The 18,603-nt window shown below is 36.3% G+C and overlaps 1 protein-coding gene across 1 annotated transcript in view; it reads right to left on the reverse strand.

Moving 5' to 3' along the window:
- PRKN (parkin RBR E3 ubiquitin protein ligase) overlaps positions 1–7,090 on the reverse strand; it is a 491,539-nt gene extending 484,449 nt beyond the window's left edge. Inside the window, exons 1-2 of the mRNA XM_031049876.2 lie at positions 7,016–7,090; positions 6,597–6,837 (exon numbers count right to left, since the gene is read on the reverse strand). Of these exons, the coding sequence (XP_030905736.2) occupies positions 6,597–6,837; positions 7,016–7,090 (316 nt within the window). The remainder of the gene's footprint in view (positions 1–6,596; positions 6,838–7,015) is intronic.
- Between the last annotated feature and the right edge of the window lie 11,513 nt (positions 7,091–18,603).

Below are 18,603 nucleotides of genomic sequence, written 5' to 3' on the forward strand. Positions count from 1 at the left end.
GTCAAGGGTTAATAACCCTAACAGAAGATACAATATACATAAAAGCAAACTTCCAAGGACTTTGTAATGACAAAGTTTCATAACCCTACTGGAAACAGAATAACCAGAATATTTTTCTTAAAAAAAAAAAATTAGCAATAGTTAACTGCTGGGCTAAAAATTCTCCCCCTGATTCCCAATTAACCCTTTAATTGTCACTGGAGATTGTTTAGCAAGTGGTATTTCAGTGAAGGTCAGATCAAAGAATGCCATTATCATTCTTTTCAACCTGCCCATACAGCAGACAGGAAGGATAACGAGACAGAGGTGATTACTTGCAAAAATGAATACTTCACTAAATATAACATTATATAATAAGAGTGTTTTCTTTCTTTTGAAATACTGGATACAAACCAGTTAAGTAATAAAAAAGAGAACTGGACTTAGATAGGCAATTGTTTTTATCTTGTATAATAGCTTTTTTGTGACTGAAATGTGACTTGTATCCAGAAAAAGTCTTTTTTTTGGAGTGCATCGAAAAATAGAGCATTGTTTCAGAAATACACTCATACTACGAATCACTTCTAACGGGAAGCATTGTTGACACGCCTTCCCTTACCTCTAAACATCCATAACATATGAAACTAAGGCAACTAATCCAGAGGGATAATTTAACATATACTGATATGAACAGGCTGCCAAGAGAAGTGGTATTTTAATACCTCCCTGGAGGTATTTAAAGACATATAGATGTGGCAGTTAGGGTGGACTGGAAATGCTAGGTTAACTGTTGGACATGATGATCCCCTTTTGGGATGGGGCAGGTAGTATGAAAATACCAAGCAAGAAAAGGGAAAATGAAGAAGAAAGAGGACAAGTCTGGTTCTGTACCAGTTTCTCTTGTCAAAGAACTCTAAGGCCTGATCAACACAATTTCTGTCACTACAATGCATCAGCGCAAGCAACACGGCTACAGCTCTGTGGTATCGAGCACTCACAGCAAATTTAGGTTAAAAGCTCTAACAGTTTTGTCTAACAGTTTTGTGTATGTAGGTAATCAATGCATAGTGAAAATGATTAGCAATGTGCAGGAGCTAAACATTTGCACAGAAAGCTGTTACTGCAGGGGTTTTATTTCGTTTCAGAAATTTTTGAAGAAGTTTTATTTTATAGTTTAAAACACAATTTTCCATACAGCAAATTTATACAGTGAGCAATGAAGACAAATGCAGCCATGCTTCCTAAAAAGTATTTGCCAAAATCAGGACTAGTATATTATTGCTGAGTTGTTACTTTATTCTGCTTTTCTAAAAAAGCTAAATTAGTACCTTCCCTTTTCTGGATGCAGACTGATTCTCAAATTGATATTGCATTTCATATTTTAAAGGCTGTAAAATAATGCATTATAAAAAATCTGAATCAGATGTAGACTAAATCACAGCATGGTACATAACGCATTTTCATTTAAATTAAAAGTGGTTTAATCCTAATAGAAAAGTAAATTGTCAGTGCATGAAATCTGAAAATACCATAGTAATCTAGCTTGACATTTGAACGTGTCCTCTCAAACAATACATTGGTTGCATATTAAGAAATTTATCACTTTTCCTTGTACAGCAGTCTGAATCTTATTCAGATAAATGTCTGTCAAAAAAGAACTACTATAAGAACAATGCAGCCACCATTAAATCATGTACTAATATTTCAAGACATTTAAGAAAGGTCAGTATAAGTACTCTGATCAGTTGGTTTTAGAACAAAATGTTGATAACTCCAGAAAAATGTCCTAAATACTAAATGCAAATTGCACAGAATATTGATTTCCCTCTCCCGTTTCCCCTCTTAGACTACTGATTTACAATATTGTGGACCTAAAGTGCATTTAATTAATTAATTTACAGAATAGAATCATAAAATATTCAAGTTGGAAGGGATCATTGAGCCCAACTCCCAGTCTAGTCAACATTCGGTCAATCCAAGATGAAGATACCACAGCTAAACAGGAACAAAAGCATAGCTGTCCTCAAACTCATAAGCATCTTACTTGCAGCATCACCTATTGATTCTTCAGGAAAGAAACATTTTCAGGGAAGGAGAACTGGTTCTAAGGGATATTTTCCTTTATGTCTGGAGAATCAAAAAATGACCCACATTCTGAAAAAGCCCTGAAATCCCTGGATGGTGTGCAGTGCTCCCTCATGCACTTCTGTCACAGGGGAATTAATCCACAAATTATTTGTATAGATACCAAGGGAAACAAAGCCTTTTACTGATCCATTTCCCATGTAAACATGAACCCAAATGATAGCAGAGAAATTTTAAGAATCTTTTCTAAGGAAATAGTAAATTCTTAGATAATTAATTTTGTGATGTAGCAAAGGAATATTAGGTGATGAGAAAAATAACTTCATTATTGTCTTAGATATGCCTGGTGCAGTTGCTGAACACTTACAGAGCTTCATGTCTCAGAGTAACAGCAGAGATGTTCTTGCAGTGCTTCAGGACATTTTTGATCAATCAGTGTTCACGTTTTGATGGCAGTCTCAAAAAAGTGATGAAAAAAACCTGCAGTTCTGCTCAGCTTGGTACTGGGTAGGGATACTGAGCATAATACACCACATAAAAATGGGGAGGTAGAGATGCAAACCATACCATTGCACGATCTGTAATTAATTTGACATTTTATGTTTTACAAAACTGTGAAATGATTTTGAAATACTTCAAGAGTTTAGACTACTCATTTACTTCAAACGTACCTGACACAAAAAGTCTGATCCTTTTAGGCTTTTTCATTAAAAGAATAATAATAAAATGTAATATCAATTACAGAGCACAGGAATTTAAACACACAGTCAACAAAACACTTTTCAAAAAGTGTTTGTACAGTGTCTGCAATATCCCCAATTAAACTGATTTGCTGGATTTTTTTAATTCATTAGAGCTTCTCTTGGAAGTATGAACAGTTTTGAGTACCCAAACCTTAAATTGTGGCTTTTCCTTCTAAAAGTTTTTGCCTGTGTCTTTCATATATCAAATATAGACTGGGAACCAGCTTATCACTTTATGCTTTTAAGCACTGAGGTTTCAGTAATGACAATTTTACCTTGCCTAATTCATAGTTGTGCCATTTGTAAGGACAGGAGGTTTTAACATATATTAAGTTTCAGTAGAGCATTTCCTAACTAGGTAAAAAAGAGTCAATCCCTCTTTTTGCTAGAATTTATAGCTTGACACACCTAAGTCAATATATACCAGTACCTTATTTCCTCTTCTAAGAAAAGAAAAACATGGAAAGATAACAAGACAGAAGCAATTTGTACACAAGCATTTCTAAAAGGCTAGCTGAAGAACATCAGGATAGTCTAGGGAACTCACCAGAAAAACATATTTTAAACGTTGTAAAGAAAAAGACCTAAGGTAATCATGACCACATCTAATCAATTCAGATAAAAAAATAAAACATCTGATAATGGATTAAACTAGGAATTAAATACACTAAAAAAAACATTATTATTAGCTTACAGAAAACAAATGCCATCAAACTACTGTCTAACTACACTTTTTTTTTTTAGACCACAAATTTGCTTGACATTGATATTTGGTTCCCTGTCCATGGCAGGGGGGTTGGAACTAGATGATCTTAAGGTCCTGTCCAACCGTAACTATTCTATGATAAATATGTTTAAAGAGGGAAGCAATGTGATTCTGTAGTCTGATCTCCTGCCTAGCATAGTCTACACTACTTCTAGGCCATAGTCCAACCTTTTTTGCTGGACAAGTGTTTCAGAAAAATGTCCTATATTTATTTTTAAATGGCCAAATACAGATAATTCTTATAAGCCTGGATAACATGTCAGTTGTTGATTTCCTGGCAAATTAAAATCTCCGTATGTTATATTTATATTTGTTGGCTTTCAGCTTCTAGACAATGAAAGCTTAAATCCTGAAACAGTTTGTAAGATCTCCACTCCCATAAACGTCACAAGATTACAACAACATACATAAGCCAATCATGAACTGCACTTTTCCACAATCCTTGTGACTCTTCTCCTGCAACTTCTAACATGTTTTTTTCAGCAGCTTTCTTCAAATTTAGACATTAAAATGGTGCATGATATTCCAGATTTTGTTATGCAAGGGTCAAAAGCTGTCTGTCTCCTGAATTGTCTGGTAACATTCGACAGTTTGACCTTCAAACATTCAAGTCAATACTTCAATGATACTACTTTTGCAGTCAAATGCTGCAAAAGCTCCTGGTAAAACCTTTTGTGATACAAAAGTTACAACAAACATTTTTCATCAGAATTCAAAGGAGGGCAAATAAAATAAAAGCAGGGCAGGAACATAGGGGCAGCATCCTCTGGTAACAAAGAGGAAAAACTTGGGCTTCAGAAAGAGATCAAATGTTTACTGCTACAGTTATGGAATAGCTGTGTAACATGTTAGACTAAACAATAATGAAGGAATACTCTGACTCTAAATTGTAACTTTAAATTTATCCTCTACTCATTGTTTGCAACCTCTCACACACGGAAAAAAAAAAAGATCATATTTGCTTCAACTGTACAGGTGTCTACTGTACCCTCACCACCACAGCAATTATCCACCTTCTAAGACAATAGCTTGACAAGTATAATTTCAAGCAGCAGTAGTGGCATATAAAACCTTCAGCCACTCATTCCCACTCAGCTGTGCAAAAGAAAATCCACACTACACAGTAAAGTTTACTGGAAAACTGATCTCTGGATTTATCTTTTTTTTTTTTCTTGTATTCAGGATGCACTATTTTTAATCCAGACTACTCCTTAACTCAGTGAATTCTGACTACAAAATAACCCGCCCCTAACCCTAATAACAAAGACATCAAAATTCTCCATATTGAACAAAAGTGGTGGGACTGAAGACACACAACGACAACTTTTCATAGTGAGAGTCAAAAAGAGACAAGGAAAAGATAACAGGCCTTTAAAAAGTACTTGTTACTAACATCATCCCAGGTGGAACTGTCAGTCATTAGATTGAGTCTTCCTTTTTTGTTATGATAAAAAATACATTTAACTTAATCAAGGATAACACTCATGCACATATATTCTCAATACATTTTCTTCCTAGCTGTCACTCTGCCATGAAAATATTTGCAGCAATAGAAGACACCTCTCATCATGTACTTGGCTTCACAGAGTTTGTAGTCTGTGGAAAAACATATCACATGACAAATTTTAAAAGGCCTTACATATGTGTAAACTATTTTGTAAAGTCAATTGCAACAATTAAAGCCCTGTATGTATCATAGAACCATAGAATGGTTTGGGTTGGATGGGACCTTAAAGATCATTTAGTTCCAAGCCCCCCACCATGTGCAGGGATACCTTCCACTAGACCAGGTTGCCCCATCCAACCTGGCCATGCAGTAGCGAAAAGATAGACAAGGAGTAGCATTAAAAAGGTCAAACCACTGCCTTGGTTTCAATAATAAGCCCAGCCTGAAACCCTGTCTTTAGTTTAACATCTCTAGATTTAAATCAGCATATACCCCCCTTAACTCATTATTCATTCAGATTGGGAGATGTGCATCATTAAACTGGGTACTAATTTGTTCCTAAACTGTACTCATTCATCATTAGTTGGCAGTAAGAGGTTGATCAAGTCAGTTGTGGAATACTTCTGTGACCCTCCCACAAATTGTATATTTTCTGCATGAGTTACTTTAATGGTTTTAGTAGCCATTTTGTTAAGCATGATGATTTCCATGGTCAGATCAGTCACAAGAGTTATCTCTGTCATATTCACAAATTGTCCTCTGTGTTCTGAACCTATATGTTTGTATGAACTTCTGTATTGTATATAAAGGGTATTTGTGTACTGTTCTTTCTAAAAAGATATATCTGATATACTAATATGATAATTCACAGCAGAATCTGGTATTGCAGAGAATTAGGTCTCTTTACTGGGGAGAAACACAGTTGTCAGGAAGGATTAGCTTGACTGTGTGAGGAGGGGGTTACTCTGAAAAGATTCATGTAATAGCTAAAAAGTTCTTAATTTCCTTCTGGCTTCAGCTTTTCTCTCATGAACAATTTTAAATATTACAGCACAATCTATTTGCAGTAACAACTTGTGTCTCAGATGATTTTTCATGATGACAAGAATATACTTCTCAGCAATAATTTGTAGTATGAATCATCATGATAATTTGTGCCACCTATGTTTTTATAAATAATTAATCTATTGTATAGAAATATTTTTTTACAAAATGTATGGGTATGAAAACATCACAACAGATTCAGAATTAAGCAAATCTGCAAGGCATTAGATGCTCAACATTCTAGTTAAGGAAACTTCTGTAATGGAAATTTTACAGAGACTATGTTTTGCCTTCCCACAGACCTCTGGGGTTTTTGACAGCTTCTAAAAATTTATAAAAATATTAAAATAAATAAATTATTATAAATAATAGTATAAATATAAAAAAAATATGCTGGTTTGGTTGATTGGTTGGTTTATTTTCTTTTTTCTTTTTTTTTTCTTTTCCCTGTGGTTTAGAACTGTTCACTCTACAAAAGAAACAGAAAAATATTCAGGTCTATATATTGAAATGTACCAAATCAGAAATTTACCTGATTTTTCTGAGGGAAGAGAAACACTGGGTTTTGTAGTATCCAGAATAACAGCCAATCCTGAAGAGAGTGATGGGAGGATGCTGGTACTGAGGTCTATGCGAGTTAGACTTTCAGTTTCTTTTTCCAAGGCTTTTAGAATACCTCCAGCACAGCTATCTCCTGTCTCATCCTTGTTTGGACTGTTCTTCTCTGGACTCTGAACAATATGAACGATACTCTGCTGGGCTAGGTCACAGTTCTGCAACACAAAAGCAAAATCTCAATAAATAATTAGTTATGACATAAAGGACAAAATCCCTCTATCTCCAGTTTGGTATGCATGCAACGGTATCCAAGCCATCTTGTGTAGAATTTCAGTGTGCAGTAATGTAGTTTAAAGCAAAGTGACAAGTGTAAATTGCTGGAATTGGAATTACTTGCATTGGCAAAAGGGTCACAACACCTACAAATTCTAAGCATTTAGCAAGGAAATGGTGGACCAAAGCCAACATCTCTGAGTCTAGTTTATTGGCACTAAGTAAAAACTCCAGAGGGAACACTAAACCAAGTGCTAATATTCAACACTTAACAGGCATTTACACAGATAATGCTGATACACACTCTTCGTTGTAGCAATTTAGGGTCAAATTTGACAATCACAGAGAGTTCACGAGCAAGCTACTCCAACGCATCTTTGTAAACAGAAATGGTGAAGATGATGCTACCAATGAAGATTGATACTTATTTCTTGTCCCTAATGTAGTTTTCAATCTCAATCTGGGTTTAGATGCACACTCACTATGATGAGTTTCCTGTTCTTTCCAAAGGTGATATTTAACTATTGACTTCAGAATTAGAGAAAGCTTGTGAAAGATCCCATGACTGCTATAGTCTTCAATAGTAAAACAGACCATTTCCTACCCACTTTGCCCCAAGAGTTCTCACATATTACATAAATAACTTCCTTTCTCAGCATCAGTAGCATTAGACAGTCTTACCAGACCTTGGGTCTAAGAAAAAAGTAGGCTGAATAAGTATCTTATAAAAGGTTTATCCATCATAAATAGAGATAGAATTCACATTTTGCTCACTGTTTTCCTAATAGACTAGGAAACAAAAATATTGCATCAGAACTAGAAGCTACAGAGACTTTGGATGGTTTATAATTAATGAAGGGCTTTCAAGACTTTCATTACTGATCCTTCCACAGTACCATGCAACAAAAACTGTTTGGGGGTAGTACGTCCAGAAGATCCACACCTAGTTCTTCAGTGTCACAAATGAGCCCTGTGCAAACATCAGCCTAGAAACAAAGAAGTTGCTTGCATTTCCTTCAAGAAAACTCTTTGCAGCATCGTTACATTGGACATACCTGTCCTGAAATGTCAAGGAGGACTGTCAATTACATTTGGGAGGAACAGAAAGAGAATTCAGAAGCATTTGTCTCAGCATCTATGCAATGTTCAAAACATTCAGTTTGCATTTGCAATTAGTATATGCACTTTTAATCGAAAAAGAATAATTTAAAGATATTTTAGTGCTGTTATATACTCTTGTTATTATCCCTTTCTCTCTCTTTTAACACTTCTTCTCCTCTGCTCTCATATTTTAAAGTGGTTTCATTCCATTCTCTTTCTAATGCTTCCCCCTCCACCATTTCTGTCTTATGCATTGCAGTTTTAAAAAACAAAAATATGTTTTGGCTTTGTTTTTTAAATGGAATTTTTAATAACACAGTTTTTTTCTTAGTGAAGCAGTAATCAGGCAGAAGAGATTTGTCAGTGCAAGGACACTGCACTTTTAATATTCAGACAAAGCAGTTATTAGATTTCAACTTTAAAACGTTATGTTTATATTAAAGGTCTCATTTTTTCCATACAGCTTTTTACCCATAACATTTTAACAAGATCCATTTAAATAGCTCAATAATGTCCTTCATTAATACAAAATCCAAAACACGCTGTCACTCTAAAACTTCTCCAACTGAGAATACTGCATACCATTAAGAAGGTAATAACCTAAAATATATTATTAATAAATTAGGTAAATGAGGAACTCAGAAGTGATTTGCCCTATACAACTAGAATTACAAAGGGAAACAGATGTATGTGTAATAACTCACAACCTTGGAAACTCGTAATCAACTGTCCATCAAGCTGTGTTTTAATAAACATCTCTTCTGGCAATTTTGCTTGCTTAAGCAGGCCCTCCTCTGCCCTTCATTTTTTGTGACCATCTATTACTCTTCTCAGTTTGTTTCCTTTTAACCTTTGCATCAGTTCCCTGATACAGTTTGCAGCTTAATGCTGTGCTACAGCCACATTGAGGGGATGGTGAGGAAGAGAGAATAAGAGGGATGGAAAGGGCTGCTTAAATCAAACAAAATACCCTCACAAAATAACAACTTTTTTCAACCACTCTTGCTTGATCTTGACTGTTGTCCACAGTTAGATGTATGGTTTAAATTGATTGATTCTTAAAATGTACAAGTTCCTTTCCAATTCTTTTTGCTGGCTGGAGGGTATGTGGCTAGTTTAGGAACAAAGAGAGGGCTGACAAAACAGAGCCCCATCTTATCTACTATTCTCTCTACAATCATGTCAAGAGCCACATATTTCAAAAGAAGATATGAAATTTGCACTTTGGGCAATTATACATCCAGATGATAACAGAAATAACATATTACTGGATTTCACTTAATAAAAGTTTTATTTTAAAAGAGCAGATGAATGTATTTTATCTCTGCTTTCTTGTATGTCTTTATCAAAACCAGGAACAAGCTTCAGAACATTAAACATCATTACTAGTGACGATAATGTAGATTATAGGCACAGAAAAGCTTAATTAGAAGATTCCAGGATAACTTTTTAAAGATAGCAGCTTGGAAAACCAAACAACATCTTTGATTTGTACAATGCGTATATTTCATATGGAATTAGGGTGAGTAATGTTTTATAGCAGACTATACTTCGTAGGCAGGAGGTGGGCTAGATCTGCAGCTTTTTTCTCTGAGGAAAAAAAGGTAGAATTCAAGCTATTTCTGTAAATGTTTAGATTTTGCCTTAGGTTACTACTGTAACACAAATCTAAATACAATTGTTTATGTCAGTGTCACGTTCAATTCATATATTTGTTTTAAGCCTCAGGAAACATTTCTTTTGAGAGTATCTATTATTAATTACTCTAGAGATATTTTACTGTTTTAGCTCTTGATCCAAATTAATTCCTGTGACCCATATTTCAAAGGGAAATACTGCAAGTGTACATGGTGTAGATTAGGAAGTATGTCCTTGTACTGGACCAAAGGGAGCTGAGAAGATCCAGAGTTGATGAAACCCAGTATTAGGGACTAGGTATTTACGGAGCATGGGTTTTGGCTGACTTGGAACAATGAATTTGTGGCAGGTGAAACAAACTTTTTTCATTCAAGGTGGCTTTTTTTTTTTTTTTTTTTTCATAACGATATCCCTGGCAGTGTTCAAGGCCAGTTTGGACAAAGACTTGGGTGTCACCAAGTCATGGTGTGACCATGTCATGGTCTAGGGTGCGGCATTCCCACCCATGGCAGGGCAGTTGGAACAAATGATCTTAAGGTCCCTTCCAACCCTAACTATTCTATGAGTCTATTAATATCCTTTGGTTCTGCCAGCAGTGGGATAACTGTAAGATCACTTTGAAAGACTGAGCTAAACTGTGAAGAGGGAGAAGATGACTCTGTTTCAGTAACTGAAACCCTCTTGTTCTGACTGATTTCTGCTTGATATCTTGACAACTTATTTTGATATGTCAATACTGAGTGTTCTCCATCTAACAAACATACAGCTCACTTGAGAAGTCATATTATATTTTCTGATATGCAACACACTTTATTTTGAAACATTTTATTTAAAGAAACACTACAACAGAGAATAGTCTGAATTTGAGGATATGGATTTGAATGTAAAAAAGGTAATTTCTTGTGGTATTTTCTCTTGAAAGGGAATATGAAATATTTTCATTCCATTCTAACCATCAGTTGGTATTTGTTAGATGTTTGGTTTTTTCTATCACCTATCATCTCAAAAGCAATTTTTCACATTCCACTACCTAAGATCCAGTTCTAACCGTTGTTATTATCTGGAGAACCACATCTTTGCCCATGAATCCCTGGGGCCTATAGAGTGGAAACAATAACAGTTTGCCTAATTGCTGCCTAGTTAGATTAAGCAGATAATAGACTGCCTGGTGACACTCAGAAAGAGATTCACAGAAGGTAAATGCTCCAGAAAAGGTATTTTAAACTTCCAGGAATGATCAATAAGAATGAAAATGTTGGCTTTCCAGTTAGGCTTTTTCTTAACTGTGCTGTTTTTCAGTATCAGATGGGAAAATAAGTGGAACACTTTTTTCTCATTAATCTGCAGAATTAATGAAATAATAAAAAAGCTCTCCAGAGTACCTATGGCACCATACACCTCTTCAAACCAAAAGGACCCGTGTAAAAGTGGAGATGGCACACCCACTATCCATGGAAGTCTTTTCCCATGAGCAGCTTTTTACTAACAGGAAAAGTCTTTTTCCACAAATAGTCTAAAGAAATATTAAAGGTGAACTGCTAAAAAGAAAAATACAAAAAGCAGCAGAAGGAGTTCCCAGAAGAAACACCAAACCTCTCTTTATTATTGCTATAATTCTCTAACAATCCAAGAACAGAGACCAAGCCTCAAAAGCAGCAGATACAGAAAGAAAATCAACTGGAAGAACCATGCAATTTTCATTCCCTGATCACAGACCAATGACTCAAAAAAGTAAGCAGAAGAAAGCAGCAACAGAAAAATAACCTCTCTTCTGTTGATACGCTAGAGGGAAGGAATGCCATTCAGAGGGACCTTGACACACTTGTGAGGTGGGCTGATGCCAACCTCATGAAGTTTAAACATGACAAGTGCAAGGTCCTACACCTGGGTCAGAGCAATCCCAGGCACAGCTACAGGTTGGGCAGACAAGAGATTCAGAGCAACCCTGAGGAGAAGGACTTGGGGGTGTTGGTCAATGAGAAAATGAACATGAGACAGCTTCAGTGTGTGCTTGCAGCCCAGAAAGCCAACTGTATCCTGGGCTGCATCAAAAGGAGCGTGACCAGCAGGTCAAAGGAGGTGATCCTGCCCCTCTACTCTGCTCTTGTGAGACCTCACTTGGAGTATTGTGTGCAGTTCTGGTGCCCTCAACATAAAAAGGACATGGAACTGTTAGAACCAGTCCAGAGGAGAACCACGAGGATGATCAGGGGATTGGAGCACCTCCCATATGAAGACAGGCTGAGAAAGTTGGGGCTGTTCAGCCTGGAGAAGAGAAGGCTGCGTGGACACCTCATAGCAGCCTTCCAGTATCTGAAGGGGGCCTACAGGGATGCTGGGGAGGAACTATTCATTAAGGACTGTAGTGATAGGACAAGGGGTAATGGGTTGAAACTTAAACAGCAGAGGTTTAGATTAGATCTAAGGAAGAAATTCTTTACTGTGAGGGTGGTGAGGTACTGGAATGGGTTGCCCAGGGAGGTTGTGAATGCTCCATCCCTGGCAGTGTTCAAGGCCAGGTTGGATGAAGCCTTGGGTGATATGGTTTAGTGTGAGGTGTCCCTGCCCATGGCAGGGGGGTTGGAACTAGATGATCTTGAGGTCCTTTCCAATCCTAACTATTCTATGATTCTACATACGAAGGAAATGCTGAAACATCAATGAAATTGCAAATAGAGATTAACTAAAAGAAAAAAAAATACAGACACGGTATTAACATTCAGTTAGGCCATGACAGTTTAAGAAATGGGAAGCGATATTTGCAAGAAGATTTAACATCTTTCATTTAACCAGCTGATACAGAAAGAAAACCCAAATAAGCTTTAGGGTCAGAGACTCTTCCACAGGTCATGGCACAGGTAAATCTGAAGGGAAAATTATCCACTGTTAAAATTATAAAGCAAATCAGCACCCTGATCTGATATTGCCATCCATTTGTGTGAATTTTGGCTGCTGAGTGGCATTGAGCTAAATATTGCTCCACATGGGTAAAGCAAAAAAAAACCAGCGCATCAGTGAGCCTAAATTACACAGACACTTAGCAGCTATAGTCCAGCAATCAGAAACTATTTGCTATTTTATAATGCTGTAGAATACACCTAATATTTGACTTCAGTTCACCTATTCAACACTTTCAGAGTTATACATTACAGTACTTGTCTGGTATTCAGACTATTGTGGGTGCTAAGCAACATATAGAAATAGAAGGAAAAAAAATGCATTGCTGAAAATACCAGGTATTCAAATAAATGTGATGAATAGGCAAAAAACCCTTAACTTAGCAGAATATTTTACCCTGATTTTTATAATCTCTTCCTATTCAGTACTTCAAATAGTTTAAATATTGACTGTGCCAAAGAAAAAGAATAAAAGGACAGATACAAAAAATGTTCTATGAAAAAGGATTCATTGCTTTCTAAATGTAAACCCTAGTATCATTTTAAGGACTACTATTAGAGTTCCAAAAGAAGACTACTGCTGCAAATGAAGGAATGAGTGCATGGGAGTTTTCAGTTTTCAGTTCAGCAGGTAACAGTGAAGCTGAAAGTAACCAGATGCAAATAAGTGACATAGAATCACGAAATTTTAACACAACCAGCAGCAAACACCAGTGGATGGGAGGCAGGTCTTTAGAGTATTAAGATGTTGGGATATAATAAATTGCCTTGTTTTAACAGGGTATTGAATATATCTTCAAAACAACTTTAAAATAAGGATACAACATTCTTACAGTGATATCACGGTTAAAACTTCTGCAATGACAGGTAATAAAGGTGGACACACTAAACAGCAACATAAACTTACGGTTTCCCAGATAAGCCGCATTCATAGTGGCTTCATTGCATTATGAGGGGGTGTTTAATCTCCCCCTCCTCCTTCTCACCCCCTTTACATTTTTAATTGTGTTTCTATATCTTTTTTGTTATCCCATTAGCAAATCCAGGGCTAACTAGGGAGTGGCAAGTCTCAAACTATTTATTCAGGTAAAAGTAACTTCTGAAAAAATCTGGAGCAAAGTCTGAGAGTTTTGTTACTTGCAGACATTTTGGGAGGAGATGAAGCTTATATAAAGTATGGCACTTAGATGGGAGCCACTGGAGAGGTATTTGACCTGTGTGTTACCTTATCACCTTCAGCTGTTTGAGGTGGCAAGATCTTATGCTGCCTCACTGGGCGTTATGAAGATCATAGTTTTGAATTGAAAATAATCAGTAAACTTCTTTTAAACACAGGTATACTTCTCTGGATCATCTCTTCATGAGACTCCTCCAATTCTCAGTCTAGTTTTCAGTTGCAAAAGCACTTTTTTGGAGCACCCCAAATACCAATATAAGAAATTTATGACAGGATTTTCATTATAACATTGACTACAATGATCCCAGCAAACCACCAGACCATACCACACCTATTCCTTAAGACATCCCCCACTCACTGCCCTCCTGGGGAACACGAACAAAAGACAAGTTATTAAAAATCAGTAACTCCACTGCAACTCTGTTTGAGCATCAGGGTATCTCTGCCAATGATTGTTCATTGCTATTAATTCATGTTTCCTGCTACACAAATAAAATAGACTAGAAACTGCCAAGGTGCTCAGATTTTCTCCTTTTGAAAAGATAATCAGATCCATTATATCTATATAAAGGACAAGAATTTGTAATTACAACGTATCGGCTCAAATTTTCTAAAGGTTAGAAACTTCAGAGCCTTACAGGTATGAAATGAACACAATATATTTTCTCAACTCTCTTCCATCTGGAAAATTAAGCAGTCATTTATTAAGACAAAAATATTTTAGAAAGAATCCTTTCAAATCTATTCAAATAATAATGTGAATAATTAAGTTATTAATTGCAGCTACAGTTTCAATAATGCACTAGAAAAAGTATCTGTTTCATTAAATTAGTGATTGTGTGGTGTATGATGACAAACTGACTACAGAAGAGAACAAACAAAAGATTTCTAAGTGGGTTTCGTGGAGTGGTTAGTTCAGGTTAGCTAACAGGTGCCTCCTAACTCTGCATCATACATCAGCTCAGAATGCAGAACAGTGCATTCTGATGTAAATCTTATATGATCTATAAGATGGTAAATTGTGTTTGCTAATTGATAATTCAGGATTAGAGCAAACAGCAAGTATAGGAGGAATACTGGTATAAAATGCTATATATTTTCTCTTCCTGTGAGACAGAACTTTCTGAAGAGCTTCGTAAAGACTGTCCCATATGCAAGTGCCAGGTGCGAGGGAGAAAATCCATCAATGCTTTGTAAGGAAAGATAAAGGCCCTCAGACATTTACTTAAAAACATAAATCTTAACACTACTTTGAATTCCCATGTGGAACATGATATACTCACTACAAGAACTGCCTGCTACTTAACTTCTATTGGGTATTTTTTTATGTCATGCCATACAAAATGTTAATATATGCACTTTCAAATTAAGATTCCAATTTTTTTTTCAGCAAAGAGAACAATGGAAGTTGGACAAGAAGCAATGAGTAGATACTGTGTGACTTACTATAGCTTCTGCAGCTAATGTCCCTCTGTGTAGCAGGATGCCTTGATTAGCCTTTACAAAAATAAAATTCTCTGATTTACATCATAACAGAATAGGTCCTATATTAAAAAGGTTCTGCTTTGAATGATACTCTTTAAAGAGAATTACCAGACTTACAATTCTATACCAACTAGTCCCTTAATGACTTAATAATTTGCTGGAAATGGAAATGTATTCAACCAATAGCATTTAAGCTTTCTCACACTAAATTTAAAGTAAATCAAAATTCCCCATCTTCCTTCACTTACAAATCATATTGTGCTACATTTTCATCCTTTTCATATTATAAGACACAAAACTTTAATGTTAATTTCTAGCTCACTGGAATGATCGCAGACATAATTCTTATTTAGTCATGTTGCAGGGTTATTATTCTTTGTACACAATCTAAGACCTTAGCAATGTTATATACATATTTCCAAGTGGCATTACTAATATCACAACATTATTAATATGATAATATTACCTGGATGTAGGCCTTCTAGCACAAACTACCAAAAGATGAATTACTCTTTAAGCTAAATAAAAATGTTTTATTGGCAGCATATGAGATAGTTTGCAACATTAAAATACCTGCTTAATTATTGGCATTCCCTTTAAAACTTCACATAACGAACTGCAAAACTGCAGGCAAACTTTAATACTATGTTTACAAAGCTATTAGGATCTCAACAGTGACATTAAGAATATATCATGCTGATATAAAATGGAAGAGAAATACTCAAACACTAAATTCACATGCAACTTTTCTCCTCAGTAAATGAACATTTTTCTCCTTCTTGTAATTTCATGTACTGTGCACTAAGAACAACCTCTAAAATTGCAATTTATTATCTCTGTATAGAAAGTAAAAGATCAATGAAAAGTTTATAATACTGATTTATTAAAAATGAATACAGGTATATTTGACTGTTTGCTCGCCTTCTAAATGCAGTTGAGTGTACTTCATTATTCCATCTTCTGCACTGAAACCCCTGATAGAACTTACTCCCTCTAAACATGTTATCTCCAGCTGTAAACATAAAATAAGAGAACTTATTATTTACCAGGAATGAATCATATTTTCCATTTCTCTGATTTCTTCTCAAGCCACACCAAAAAAAGCACAAGTAAAAAGTCTATGCTGTAAAGTGCTTGAATTAAGTATATTTTGGACGTATTTTGTCCGGGTTAAAATGTGAGAAAAGGTACTAAGCTCTTAATAGGTCTCATAAGCCATCACTGTTAGCAGTCTGCAGTGGGGCCTCAGGACTGCAGACTGTATGTTGTTTGATTAACATGAGATTTAATTTTTAATTCTCTTTAAATTATTTAACATTTCTCACCCATGTAGAAGCTGCCGGTCTGATCATGGTTCTGTCTTTACTTAACACATACATTAAGCATTAGAGAGCATGTGAAGAACAGGTATGTGAGGAAGTGGCCTCAAAGTGACACCTAATAGATGCCAGGACATAAATGAGATATAGCAGAACTCTGAAAATGTCCTGAAGACTTCAGTGATCCCTCAGGGGGTGGGGGGACTACATTTGCAGCTGTAGGGCTGCAGAAGGGAATTTGGGAAATTTCCTTCTTTTATAGACTTCTGAAAGAATTCCTACTCATAGTTAATACTCCATCGTGGAAAGAGAACTTCCACACTAATTTATTGCCTAGTGCATCAAAAGTTTAACATCTATAAGTATTTATTTCAATTACTTCAACTAGTCATTTACAGGTGTATTTTTCATGCTTTATGACCAGCACCTGATATACATCCCAAACAAAGAGCACTTCAGTCTTCTACTAATCCCACTGCATGCATCTATGTATCAATTTGTGCAGCTGCTGTGAGAGCAGCCATAAATAAAGCCTGCTGGGCATCCTGTGTGGGCTTCCTTGGTAACTTGTTAACCCACTAGCATAAAGATGAACAAAAAACACATCCAAGGATACACTGGGTACAGTACCTCTACTGCAGACCCACACAGTTCATGACTCCTCTTTTCTTACCTGCCAGTAGCAAACAGACCAGAACTGGTTTGGGGCTCACACACATACCCACTGTCACAGCTCTATGTGCACTTACAGTCTCTTGCTTGGACAAGTCACATACTGTCTTGCTGCTCTGATGTGATCAGCAGTCCCTTGACTGCATCTGCACTTTGACCACAGGCAGGCAGCTGATCACAAAACAGCAGAGGTTTGCCAGCATGTGCCTCCCTCTACACAAAATTATGCATTTTCCCTAGAGTTAACTCCGAAGAGTTAAATTATCTGGAAGATTTAATCTTACATGTTAGTTCATAAGGAGACTGAGCAAGGGACATGAGCACAGCTCAATTGTCAGTCTTGAATCTGGACATTCAACTATCTGTGGTCACCTATGCATACATGTAATATGCTAGCAGAACTCTGCAAAAGGAACATGTAAAAATCACTGCATAATTAAGACAACTGGTAAGGCAACCATATGTATTAATTAAGCGTAACCATATTAATTGTACCTGATTTTCTTTTCTGTATTAATTAGCAACAGTTTATGTTTAAAGCTTTTATATACAAAATTGTTGTTATTTATCACCTTCAAAGATACAGCTACAAGGCACTCATAAAAATTGGGGAATTCTACTCTATAAAGCCTTATGTGTAAAAAAAACTTCCAAAAATCCTGAAAAATCTTACAGATTCTACTATAGGGGGTCAGTGTTCTCAAAGATGAGACTACCAAAACTGTCAGCCTGTGCTCTCATTTTCTGACAGCACTGACCAGTGACAATTCTCCCTATGTACCTGAGGAAAAAACAAAAAAAAACAAAACAAACCCTAAACCAAACACAAAAAAAACAAAACAAAACAACAACAAAAAAAAAAAAACAACAAAAAAACAATACTCCAAGTGAGGTCTCAGGAGAGCAGAGTAGAGGGGCAGGATCACCTCCTTTGACCTGCTGGTCACGCTTCTTTTGATGCAGCCCAGGATACGATTGGCTTTCTGGGCTGCGAGTGCACACTGCTGGCTCATGTCCATTTTCTCATTAACCAACACCCTAAGTCCTTCTCCTCAGAGCTGCTCTGAATCTCTTGTCTGCCCAACCTGTAGCTGTGCCTGGGATTGCTCTGACCCAGGTGTAGGACCTTGCACTTGGCATGGTTAAACTTCATGAGGTTGGCATCAGCCCAACTCACGGCGTGTCAAGATCCCTCTGCATGGCATTCCTTCCCTCTAGTGTATCAACTGAACCACACAGCACTGTCCATGTCACCAACAAAGATATTGAATAAGACTGGTCAAACACTTATCCCTGAGGAACGCCACTCATTACTGGTCTCCAGCCGGACATTGAGCCAAAAATTAATCCAGTATCCAGCAAAACATCACTAATTAATTTCATAAATTCCTAACATCCTGTGCAAGGTCTTTCCCCTCC

The sequence above is a fragment of the Melopsittacus undulatus genome, chromosome 3 (genome assembly GCF_012275295.1).
Source record: "Melopsittacus undulatus isolate bMelUnd1 chromosome 3, bMelUnd1.mat.Z, whole genome shotgun sequence".
Lineage (NCBI taxonomy): Eukaryota > Metazoa > Chordata > Aves > Psittaciformes > Psittaculidae > Melopsittacus > Melopsittacus undulatus.